At 38.7% G+C, this 13,433-nt stretch overlaps 1 protein-coding gene across 5 annotated transcripts in view; it reads left to right on the plus strand.

The window, feature by feature from the left end:
- Positions 1 to 13,433, plus strand: part of LRP6 (LDL receptor related protein 6) — a 119,636-nt gene that overhangs the window by 42,692 nt on the left and 63,511 nt on the right. For all 5 annotated transcript variants that reach the window (XM_086885887.1, XM_086885888.1, XM_086885886.1 and 2 more), the window contains exon 3: positions 7,386 to 7,583. In XM_086885887.1, the coding sequence (XP_086742013.1) occupies positions 7,386 to 7,583 (198 nt within the window). The remainder of the gene's footprint in view (positions 1 to 7,385; positions 7,584 to 13,433) is intronic.

Raw genomic sequence — 13,433 nt, forward strand, 5'->3', positions numbered from 1 at the left:
TTTCTTGGAGGAGTCAGGAATCAGGAACATAAATGTCATCCAGTTGGTAGCTGTGTACTGAGAGAGGGGCTGAATAACAAGGGGATATTTTACTGATGAAGGACTTGTAATGATAAAAAAGGAAATATCACAGAGGAAAAGTTGCAAAAAGCTAATTTATGAAATTAGCTTTCATAATCTCATTATACTGAACGTGTTATTCCCCAGTTTTAGTTGATGGTAGACAGGTCATATCTCTGATAGTTTTTTTGACCTAATCTTCTCTTGTTCCTGGCTGTGCCATCCTGCCCTTTTCATGTTTTAGCACAGTACCCACTTGATGTTATGGTGAACTGCATCAGGATATTGATGGGCCCAAATTTAGAGTAAACTTCCATTGCATCAGAGAATAAAGTTGAATTAGTGGGTCTTGGTTTAAAACTTCACATTGTAAGCTGACTCTGCATTAAGGATTGCTGAGATGGTTATAACAGTACATTCTGTTTGCTTGGTGTGGGTGATGTATCTGTGGAGTACCTGGAATGGAGGAATTCATAACTCCAAACCTTGCACAGCAATGGGGTATGGCTGGATTTTTGTTTCTGAGAAACAGCCCAGAATGCTAAATAGCAAATTTGTCTCTCCTGCCCTCATTCACTGAGCAACACAACTGGCATAAATGACTATGCTCTCTTGCCATGGAGAAGTGTTTTTGTTTCTAGGGTTTCAATTTAAGATGCTAGTATAGGGAAAAATCTTTTTCCCCTTCCTACATTCAGGATGTATAGGGAGATATGGAGAATAATTCTCCTGGGTTTTTTTATTGAAATATAAGAAACAAGTTTGTTTATGACTGAGCTGAAAAAGCAAGTAATGAAAAATTATTGTAGCAGCTGACTTTTCTAGTTTCAACCCAAATCTCTTTGAAATTACAGAATTCTAAATCCTTATTTACAAATTAAATATGCGCAGTGCAAATGTTTATATTATTAGTGCAAGTCTCTGTAAAGAAACAGATTTTTTTTTCATTTTTTCAAAGAAAGTAACTTTTGTCTGGTAAAGATGAAGAACTGTGATCCCACAGTTTTCTCACTGCTTTTCCCCACTTGTAGTTTTAATGTGTCTAAATATTCTTTTATATTAGCTTTCATAATCTCATTCAGTTCACAGGTGCATAGAGATCTGCACCTTTTGGTAGGTTCTTAGAGAACTGTTTGGAAGGTGTCTTTCTCTGTGTATGTGGGCTCCTCTTGGGCCATGCTGGAGGCATTGACAGAGTAGACCTCTGTGAGACTTCTCAGCCTGGCAGTTACCCAGCACACGTTCCTGGCTCAGCAGCTTTCCTGGCCTCTTGAGAGACTGTCACAGTTGCTGGTTTGTGCTACTTTTGTTCCTGTGTTTGTTTTTTCGAAAGTCTGTCAAAACTGCCAGCTGTTTTTCTTTCCTTTATTTTCATGTTAAATCTGAAGAACCAAGGTAGGTTGGAAGGCAAGGAATTTTCTTTTTATTTTCTTTTATTTTGTCCATGTCCTGTTATTGTAACTATGTCTTAGTTTTCTGTTGGCTTACCTGCAATCTGAACTTGGCAGGGTCTGGTGTGTTGTATCTGGAATGGCTCCTGTGCAAGGGGAATGACTCCTGGATGGAGTCTTCCAAAGCACATTTGGATCTTGCTTCTGTCTTGCAGTCAGCAGGGGTCTAGGGATGGTGTTAATTGGTAACAGACAGAGGAACTTGTATTCCTCTCCTTTTTTTGGGTTTAAACTGGGAAAATTGTTTCAAATACTGTTTTTCAAATGCTGGTAAGTTTTGACATTCTTCATGTCCTGCTTGCTCTAGGAGAAACCAAAAAATGGCTTTTCTTTCCTAACTGTGGAAGACATGTCATTAGACCTTTTGTGTCTGGAGATAGAAAAGGTTAATTTACAAGTTCAAGAGACCTTTCCACCTGCTCAAACAATTAAAATTACACCCTTCTGAGCATTCAGCAAAAAAATAGCTGCTTCTTGTTTTTTAATGAATATCTTTCTGTTTTTCCTGGGGATCTGTGGCCAAAAGGACAACGATATGCATGAGACTGCAGTGCATCAGTGTATAGTTTGACAGCTAAGTCAAACCTTACTTCCTACAGACCCTTAGAAATGTCTGGGTAAAAATGAAGAACAATCTCTCAACTGTTTTGTTGGATTGTCCAGCATTTTCTTTAATCTGGAATACTTGAGAACAGAGGCCATGGTAACTAGCTTGAATACGGAGTTTTTTCTTTTTGGTGATGAAATGAGAATATAATGTATCAATGTCTGTTGATTTCTTATGAAAGACTTTCAGTGGCTTTTCTAAAGCATTATTTTCAGGGTTTATGAATGCCATTTACATAATCTCTTTCTAGTTTTATACTTCATTCTTGATGCTGAGCTAGAGACAAAGCATCACCTTTTGATCTCTTTATCGCAGCTTTTCTTAATTCCAAAAGTGGAATGTTTAAATTTATCCTTTATTTTAGAGATTGATTCCAAGAAAAGGGAAAATCTGGTGATGATTTTATTTCTCCTGCTAGATAAAGTCTGAGTAGGAGAGTAAAACCAGCTCCAAAGTGGAAATCTGCACATTGGCATGATGGTTACAGTTTTGCTTGGTTAGTATCCCGCCTAATGTTCTAGGATAAATGCAGACATTTGCATTAAAGTACTATCACCATACAGCATCTTCATCTTAGGGAACCAGTGTAGACAGTAATGGACAAAATATTTGTACACCTTAGAAAATCTGTGTCTCAGTAGAGCTTTTCCTGGTGTGTATAGTGTATTTACACATGGAATTTTACACATGATTTTTGCCCACTTGTCAGTCAAATCTTTTAGCATCCCTGACAAGTGAGCTGTGGAGGCTGCAGTGATTTATCTACAATGACCCCTGTTCCTGCACAGGTTCCTGCTATGTGAGCAGTGATGCCATATTGAGGTGTCCCTGTCATGGACATCATTGTGTTCCTGTCATGGCATAGAGACCCTGTCTAGGTTTGATGCTGAAGGTCTGGGAAGCTGTGAAATAGCTGAGATCCAAGCACCTGTGGAGTTATACTCATCCTCCAGCCTCCCTGAGGTGCAAGGGATGGGGAATGGAGAGTCAGGGTGGGGACAGCTAAAGAGGCAGAGCTGGGCTCACTGGTGCTTGCTTGTCAAGCATTTTCAGCACATCTGAGTCATTCAGTTATTTACTAGACACACAGATGCCTTGCAGAAGAGAGAAATAAAAAAAGCTTTGTTTTCAGTGTAAGAAATCTTGGTTTGGTTTTATCCAGTATACGTAGCAATGCTTAAGGCATGTGGTTCAGAACCAGCCATGCCTACCAGAGATGGGAAACTGCAGCTCTGTTGGGAACCTGTGGGCTTCTGAACCCAAAATAAGGGTAAAAAGTAAAAGATTCATTGTGTTAGGATGCTAACAGTTCCCTGCTTAATTCACACCCATGCCTCACATAGCTGTTCTTAGTATGTGCAAGAGTGGTGTAGAGGCAGCCAAAAAAGCTGCAGGTAGGATAATTTGCACAGAAAATTATGTTGACTGCACTGAATATTAACATATTATTGTAAAGCAGCTCTGAAAATTGCATTCTACTAATCCATTCAATCAATGAAAACACGTATTTACAGAGACAAGCTATTGTAAAAGAGTACAGTTCTCAGCTAGCTAAGAACATATTTTCTCTCATGTTTATCTTGATTGTATCCCCAAAGGATATTTCTTCCTCTCTTTTATGAAGAATTATTTCCATATTTAATTTATATGTACATTTTTTGCTTTTCCTGGAGGACTGGAAATATTTTCTGACTTTTGCAGTCAGCTGCAAAATGTGTTATTGAAATACTTTTAGTCCCCTTATTTGAAAATCTATTTTTTGTGTCTTTCAATACTGCTGTGTGCTTCTGGATTATAGTTTACCTCCCTTTGTGAACTTGCCTCAGAAAGAGTCTCCATTCAGCTACCTGAAGGGTCACTTGATTCAAATTCTCTTTCATAAACTCCCGAACATTTCTTCTCAAGCCAAGACCTATTTTCAATAACCAAACATACGTATTGCGCGTAGTTTTCCTGAACTACTCCAGTGCCTCATGTTTAACTTTGTATTTTTTTTGTATTTTTTGTTAGAGGAGTGCCAGTCCTGTTAGAGCTGGAGCAGGCTGTATTTCACAGGGTCCACTGCAGAACTGATGAGCTCCACAGGGGCTGCTGCAGGCTCTGAAGTTTGGCAGCTCCCTGTAGAGCTCAGACGTTCTTAGTTCCTGAACCAAGCATAATTGCTGAGTTGGGACCTTCACTGTGAAGGACCTCACCAAACAATTAGCTGTCCTAATTAGGCAGCTGCTTTTGCCACTGAATAACATTCAGGAAAGTCAACATTTGTGGATCAGAAAGTTGCAAAGCTGATGGGTGCTGGCAATAACTTTGTTTCTGCTTACTGTCAGAAATCACTGCTAAATTACAGCATGTAATCTTGGCAAGTCTGAGAGCTTTTTTCTCTGGATGGGGGATATTCTGCCATCAGAGTGCCTAGACTTTATGGGCTTTTTGGAAAAAAAGCTGTTACATATTGTATTTGTTCATCTCACAGAATGAATTGTGACATGCTATTTCATCCTTTTTGTTTGGTCGAGTTTTTGTTTTGCCATGGCAAAACCTTCTATTTGAGGCAAATCTAAACTGCAAAGTTATAACTATACAGTGCATAGTGATTTCTGAGGCCATTTAGGAGGACATTTTTTCTGGATTCACCTTATGCACCAGAATGCAAAACCCAAAAAATGCCAGATTTAGAAGTGCAGAAAAACAGATTGTAGGAAAAAACTATCAAAACTCTTTCTCTGTTTGTTTGTAATTTTTGATGATGGGTAACATTTAAGATAAACCAACATTCTGAGCCACAGTCAAACAAAACACCGACTGTTTTTTTTTAATTTTTTTTTAAAGTCTAAGAACCTTCCTCTCTTCCATAAGTGTATGTCAAACACTTGATGATCCTTAACTCTTTGGAGGTGGGCATGGCTCTGTAATATTGAAAGTTACAAGCGCATATAAAAAGAAATATGATTTGTTGTTGTTGGTTTTCTTCTTTTAGATATTTATAACAGCTCACAACCATTTCCAGAGTCAGTTGGTAAAATGAAAATCTAGATTCCTGATTTTTAATTGTATTTCAAGCTATAACTAGATGATTTAGCACAAGACATTACTTTTCTCTTAATATTTTGCTCTATCTCATGGGCTTTGGTGGTGGTTTGTTGTTGTTGGTTTTTTTTTTACTTGAAATAACTAATGTATTTGAAGAGGATGGGGAAGAGGGACAATGGCCCTTACCTTGTCTGCAAAGCAGATGCATGTCTTTTATCAGATGGATCATGGCTAGTTCCAAAGATTTTTAATGGAGACATTAAAACCCACAGGCTTTCAAGCAAGGTGGAGAAAAACAAACATGATAGTGAAAAAACCCCAAACTGTAGAAGAAAGTGCACAGAGGCGGCTGGAGCTGATTGGAAATATTACCGAATCTTAAAGCCAGATCTCTTTGACAAATGAAATAGGGCTGGTTTTGTGAAGTCTGGGGAGCCTATTCTTTCTTACCAAACTACGCCTCCCTAATTTTGCTTGAGTAATTGCATGAGAGGTGAGACCGAGTCAGGGAAGAATATGAGGCTGTACAGCAATTAATGAGCTGTTTCAGCCCCAAAAAATCAGTCTAACAGGCTGGTCAGGGCCTTGGAAGCTATTAACCTTGATTTGAAAATCCTAAGACTTGACAGGTGGGGCAAAGCAGGGCTGTCTTAAAGAAGTTTAAAAGTTCATCTTTTTCTCTCTTCTTTCTCATATGCTCACTGGTGAAATGCTGCCTGACTTTTTTTAACGTTTATTTTTTCAATTGTGATTTCTTATTGCATAGCTTGACCAAGGTGCCTTGCTACTGTGCTACCTATCTGCAAATTATTTGCGGTTTGTCCTTCTTCCTGATGAGAAACCAGTTTATCTTAGGCACTTGTTTATGGCTACAGAAATCTCACGTGTTCTTTCAGGTAATTTTGTGTTACGAGAAACATGTTGCTCCATGAAGAATGACTTACTTTGAATCAAATAGGACAATATTTGTGTTGATCAGCTGCATTTCTGTCCACAGATACTGCTGCACATTAAAACAAACATGCTGTGGACATGAATTAAGGGGGAAGATATGACATGGACATATCTTTAAAATAATAATAATTTTTTTAAAAAAAGAATAAAAAGAATAAATAGTTGCCAAGAATAACTTCATCTGCAAGTGCTTCTTAAATGTGCTGCACATTTGTTTTCCTTTAGAGGATGGGTGGGTAGGCCTCTTCACATGTGGGTACCATATACTGACCTGTTGTGGTTGTGTGACGATCTGATTTAGATTAAAGGCTTCAGGTCTTTCCTAATCTGGATTGTTTTGACTGACCCAGGCTAAGGAGCACAGATACAGAGGTAATGCTTGCAGATGTCATGAGGTTATGAGAAGCAATTTAGGACAGTAGTCTGTTCCAGCTGCAACAACAAAACAGCAAGCACCATGGACATGGTTTGGCTGATCTGTTTATATTCTGTGTTTCTTCAGTTTAGTTATGCATTTTGTCAACAACCCACAAAAATAAATCCATTTTCTGCCACCTGCAGAAAAAGAACAAATATTCTTACCCCCTGCTAGTCTTTAGCCAAAATAAAGTGGTTTCCCTGGATTTGCCTCAATCTTAAATGCAACTGAGTAGCTTTCCTCTTTCTACTACTTGTTAAATAATGTTTAAAAACTGATTTATGTGTTTTAAAACTTGCTTGTCCAGTCTTGAAAGATTTTACAGAGTGTTTTTCTCAGTTACTGGATGCAATCTGTGCTTCTAAATGTGTTGACTTAGCTGCATGTCTCAGAATTTCTCTGGAAATAAAAGGACATCAAAACCACTTCACTGCATCACATGCAGCTATGTCTGCTATAAATCTGCACACCTTCTTCTGTGCCCCCCTAAATTCTGACACATATTAGAGAAACTGTTGTACTTTTATGACAGTTTGTAATATCTGTCTTTGCTGTTTAATGATGAATTTTTATATGGTTGTCAAGATCTGTTGAATATCTCCAACTTTCTCACTTGACACAAGGAAAGAAACATATGGAAGTATAACCTGATATAGTATTGTGGGTTTGTCTTAAGTTGTTTTTCTTCAGCTTTTTGTAAAGTAACTGCTTTGTTTCACCAGGTATGTGCCCCTTACGCAGTAAAGCAGAGGTCTACAGATGTTATCTCCGCAGAACAGAGAGTGCCTTTGTCTTTATTGAAAATTGTAGATTTATACATGATTGCTTTCTTTTTTTTGTCTTTTCTCTTTTCAAATAATTGTAGGTTCATGTACTGGACAGACTGGGGAGAAGTGCCAAAGATAGAGCGAGCTGGGATGGATGGTTCAAGCCGTTCCATTATCGTTAACACAGACATATATTGGCCAAATGGACTGACACTGGATTATGAGGAACAGAAGCTCTATTGGGCAGATGCTAAACTAAATTTCATCCACAAATCAAATTTGGATGGAAGTCATAGGTAAGAAGGTTTTGTTTAATGTGTGTAATGTGGGGATTTTCTTAAAAGATGCTGCCTAAGCAGTATGATAACCTCTGTTGTGTCAAATTGTCATGTTAGCACTAGCAAAATTTTAAGCAAACTAGTGCTGTCAGAAACTTTTATTCTTCACCATTCTCACCTTTCTAGCACTGAAGTGGAATATGTGCTTCTCTTCAGGCTATCCTGTAACTGTCCCAATGACTTTTCTCAGAACCACTTCCAGTTTTTAATTGTGTAAGACTATATAGCGAAATTGTCTCTTTTCAGTAGGTCTTCTGTGCAGTGTTTCAGAAATGCAGAAGATATGAGAAAATGGATCATCATATATTAGCATTTTGGTTTCACTAATCCTAGGGGCTGGGAAATCAGTGGAAATACAGTCCTTACAGGAGAGCTATGTTAAAATGACTGTTTTCCTTGAACAGTTTTATAGCATTGAAGGGATTCTTTTTGATCCAGTCATGGCTACTTCTTAATTAAGGGTATAAGTGGTACTTTGTGTGTATACATTTATCTCTAATTTGGGCAATGACTCTTTTCAATTGATAAGCTTTGACAAGTACTGCTTGCACACACGCATAAATCACAGTTATCTTGTGCCCAAGGTGTCATATGAAGAGATGATTTTTTGTGGGGTTGCTCTTTGCAAATTTTTGTGATGTTTCTGCTAGTTTAGTTGGGCATGAAATAGCCTTTCTTATGCTCTTTGTTCTCTTAGGCTCTTGGCCTAAAATGTTTTCACCATTTTTTGTTAAAAATTAACATTTTTTCACCAAAAATGTTAATTTGACATAAATAAATGAATTCTATTGATAAGACCATTGTTTTGTTGACTAGCAAGTAGGACCACAGGCAACATGCATGAAACATGGCCACTGTTTCCTGTGATATTTATTTTGAACTCCACAATGTCTTTGTAATGCTGGTATGAAAGGTTACATGGCTTTCCTCCTAAGTTCTGCCTTTAAAGTGATCACAAGTTCATGGTGTATGTTTGTAATGGTGTTTCTTTCTGGAAGGTACCTGGAGCTGGATGCAGTTTTAAATTTGTGTCTTTGGATATCAGTATTATGACCAGCTTGGCTAATTCAAAACATGAACTGTGGATATCTATTTTGAAGTAGTCCTTCATCTGCTATTTGTTTCACAAGAAATAAAGCTTAGTACCAAAAAGAGAAATATTTCATAGAGATTCTTTCAAGAAAGGGGACTGTCACATAAGCTTTCAAGTAATGTAGAGAAAAGGACACAAAATATCAGATACAGTAGCAATTTGAGTATTTTTTATTTTATCTGATGTCTCCAGCCTTTCTTGTTCTAGAGCTACTTCAGTGTTTCCTGCTGGCACTTCTGCTTTTTTGACCTTGTTTTGCTATTGACTTCTTTGCAGTTTCTCTCTTGCTGGTGATCTGTTCCACAGTGGTGTAAATATACTTGGGTTTGGTATTCTGTTTTTATTTTCATGGTGTTTATTCTCTGTTCTGCCTTGGTTAACGTGGGGGATGAGGCGGTGGAGGTGCTGAATTTTCTTGGTGCAAGGGGCTGATCAGCCTTGTCTGTGTGTAGACAGCTGTGTCCAACAGCTGCCTCATGGCACAGAAGTGAAGTCACCTAACTCCCAATAATTATCTCATTCCACAGAAAATTCTCTGGAATTAGTTAATCCTGTAATAAAGACCTGTGTGGACTAATAGTTTAGATTTTTAGATCTACTAATTCTTTCTTACACAGCCATAAAAACAGTCAAATGCTTTAAGTTGGATTTATCTTTTAAATTGATACATTTCAGTTATCAGGAATATGTTGTGGCAGTATGCTAATATATTGCTATTTGAGGGGCAGAAAGGGAAGTCATCCTTAGATAAGAAAGCACATATGACTTCCCTTAAGCACTCAGAGGCACAAACCAATTCTGACAGCACCTGTTTTTCCCTAGGCATGTGAGAAAGTTCTGAAGATTGAAAAAAACAGTCAACATCTGTATCCAGGCTCTTTGGTTTCATTTTTTATTCTTTGCAATTGAATCATAAGGGAGGGGGAGGAAAGAACTGCAGAAGTTAGGCTGTTCTACAATGTGGGTTTAGGGATTGTTTTTTTCTTCTGTGACTTCTTAGCCTCTGCCTGTATTAAGAAAAAATATCTTCTGAGGCTCTCCAAAGTTGGGGGTTTTTTTGTGTAGATACTGTGTTTTTGTTATTCAACAAATTCAGGTTTTTCAATGTGATATTTTACAGCTGCAATTCTGTATTTTGTCTCTTAATAATTTTGTTAATCTTTTTCAGTAATTGATATACTAATACTAGAAAAGAAAACACAGTTTCTAATTTTGCAGCCAAAGCAAAAACCTTTTATATTTTTCTTTTCAGTGGAAAACATCCCACCCCAAATCACAAAGCCTTTAGTCTTTTTTCCTAGCCATCTCCAAACCCTCAAAAATAAGCAGCTAACAAAAAACTCCACCTAGTTTTCCACCATCACCTTTTAAGAGGGCTGTAGGTTAGGTTTTTTTCCTTAAGAGTTAAATGTGGGGGAGAACAAGATCATTATCAAGTGCCTAATCTAACTTAAACCAGACTCTAGTTTATTTAGAAACTGCCAGTTCTGGTGTTTTCCTTGATATTTAGACCATTCTTCTAAATTGTTGCTTTATATTTATACTTGCTTGCTTTGAGGTTTTTTGTCTCTAAATTTTTCCTGATCAGAACAGATTCTTTTATCCTTGTGAAGTGTAACTAGTTTTTCTGATGCTTTACCTAATGTCTGGGAAAATACATGCTTTTGGAAGTTGGTGCTATTGAAATGAAAAAGGCAAATGAGTTACTGAAAGACATATCTTCATAAAAATTTGGTCTTCTAGATCTGGATAGTTTTAGTTACTTAGGAAAGAAAGCAGATTAGTAAAGATTTCATCTGTCAGGTTTTTTTAGTGTTGCATGAGAGGTGGTGGGAAAGAGTCTGTAGCAGGTAAGCAATTATAAAAGCCTCATGTAAAGTAGGGTGGCATAAGTTTTAATTGCTTTGTGAAGAATATTTGGTAGAAACTAACATCCTTCTATAAAAAAAAATTCAAACAGTTCAGAGAAAACTGATTTTGTGGTTTGGAAGATGAAAAAATACAGTGTAAATAGGAAAATATTTTAATTGGTGTCACAGTATGAAAGTATTGAAGTTCAGACCTCAGAGATCTAAATTTGGAAGGAATTCTCTAGAAACTGACAATGTATTTCTAAATCTGTAAGAAATCTGAACCTTTTTATTCTTTTATTCATATAGTCTGAATATTAGCTTTCTACACCTTATACAACACAAGAATTAAAACTTTTAAGATTTATATCTCAGAGAAGTACTTTGATCTGAATCATGGTGTATCCTGTGTTGGGAGGGACCCACAGGGATCATCCAGTCCAACTCCTGGCCCTGCACAAACACCCCAACAATCCCACCCTGTGCATCCCTGAGAGCGGTGTCCAAACACTCCTGGAGCTCTGGCAGCCTCATGGCCATGACCATTCCTGGGAGCCTGTTCAGTGCCCGACACCCTCTGGGGGAAGAACCTTTCCCTGATGTCCAGTGTGACCCTCCCCTGACACAGCTCCAGCCATTTCCTCGGGGCCTGTCCCTGGTCCCAGAGAGCCGGGCTCAGTGCCTCAGTGCTCCTCTTCCCCTCAGGAGAAGCTGGGACTGCCATGTCTCGCCTCAGTCTCCTCCAGCTGAACAGACCAAGTGTCCCCAGCTGCTCCTCACATGGCTTCCCCTCAAGGCCCTTCAGCATCTTCATGCCCACCTTTGGGCACTCTCTTAATAGTTTAATGTCTTTCTTACATTGTGGCACCCAAAACTTCACACAATATTTGCAGCGAGGTGCCCCAGCCCAGAGCAGAATGAGAGAATCCCCTCCCTGGCTTGGCTGGGCCTGGTGCCTGCAGGACAGGGATGTTCCTCCTGGCTCCAGGGCACTGCAGCTGTTGACCAGGACCCCCAGGTCCTTTTCCCTGGCACTGCTTTCCAGCCTCTCATTCCCAGTCTGTCCGTGCATCCAGGGCTGCCCTACCCTGGGTGCATGACGGACATGAATCCTTTGCTTCTTGTTTACAGGGGTCTGGAAAGTCAAAGAGTACAATAGGCTGGTGGGAGGAATATGCAGAGAGAGAAACAAACTATAAGCCTTGATTATTGGGGTTTGGTGGAGTTTTTTTCACCTCTTCCAGTAGGACTGGAGTCACAGAGAGCCACTAAAACTGGCATGCAGCATGACAGCTCTGGCAGTAGTACTCAGTTAAATATGTGGTAGAGTCATAAATTCGTGAGAAAACCTCTCTAGAAAATTTTACAGGGATGATTATGGTTCATTACCTGCTAGCCCTGAGATTTACTAGCCCTAGCTGCTCCAGTGTTGGGTTCATTAGAATAAAGACGAAGAGCAAAGAACTTGATGACTAATGCCCTTGATTTACCAGTGAGAGAAAGGAACAAACAGTTTTTCATGTCAGAATGCAATAATTAAAGAACTAAATTGATGCATAGAAGAGATGGTTTTGGTTTTTTGCAGCTCTTGTCCTGCTCTTATCAGAGAGAACAGTTGCTTTTTGTGGGACTAATTAAACAAAACTGAAATGCAGACAGCTCTTGTGAGTAGAGTCCCCAAGATAGGTTGGCCTGCTAAAGCAGTTCTTGAATTAATTTCCTCTTCCTTTACCCTGCAGCAGCAGTTCTAATTAACGTTAACACGTTACTGGCTGAAGGGAAATGCACTTACAAGGTCCCCCAGGAAGAGTTTGTGCTAATGAGATGGTTTTTGAGGCCACTGTAAGAAAACATACTTTTAGCAACTGTCAGAAAGTGGGAAAGCTCTTGCAAGAGGTGAATGTCTTAAGTTTGTACTTGATCATTGATTTTTCTAGGTTTTTTTTTCAAGCATTGGCTCATGTCTGTCTGCCAGATGATTAGTTGCAGATGTGTTGAAACAGTAAAAAAACTGTACCCCTGCATTTAGAAGAGGATTTTTTCCTTATTTGCCTATAAATGTGTACAGTACATGACATTATGTACAAGGTACATCTCATGTTCTTTCTGTACATTTCTGTGGGATAAAATTGCTTAACATTTTCAAGCAAGGAAGAGGAACCAGTCAGTGGTGAGAAGCCTGTTTCAATACCTCACCAACACAGGCCAGTGCAGAATCCAAATAATGCCCTAATTAAAACTGCTAGAGAATCCTGCATAAACAGAATTAATTAGATGATTTGGACATAGAGCTAGGGTGAATTTCTTGGTTCTTCCCCAGGGTGCTTCTGAAAAAAAGAACGCTGGAAAAGTGAAGCTTCAAAACATCTGTTTTCCTGAAAAATGACCTTCATTTCTTAACCATGATTTGATTTCTGATTGACTTTTTCAGACTTCCATTGCAAGTAGGATTTGAAATATCATGGCTAGACCTGTTTGTTATATATTCTTTCTGGAAACATGTGGCAATTGTGGCGTAAAGAAGTGGCAAAAGAGAAAAACACTTTGGCCTGAAAACAGAGCATTATATCCCACAAATCATCTTCCTTGCTTACTTTCTCAGGTAATTAAAAGCAGGCTTGTTTTCTGATAGGAATATTTGGACAAGCATTCATGGTAAAAAGTGCAGCTTAGTTTTCTGAGTTTGCTTTGCAATTGTTTTTGTTAGGTTGGCAGGGGAGGAAATCCTGTGAGCTGAGGGAACCAGAGCTCCCTGCCCTTCTTGTGGCATCCTTCGTGTGGTATTTTATGGGTGTGTCTTAGTCTTTGGTCCTGCTCCATCTGATTCATGCTCTGAGTGCTTTGGCCACTTGCTAGCATTTACAG

Source organism: Cyanistes caeruleus, chromosome 4, assembly GCF_971803275.1.
Source record: "Cyanistes caeruleus chromosome 4, bCyaCae1.hap1.1, whole genome shotgun sequence".
In the NCBI taxonomy this organism is placed as follows: domain Eukaryota; kingdom Metazoa; phylum Chordata; class Aves; order Passeriformes; family Paridae; genus Cyanistes; species Cyanistes caeruleus.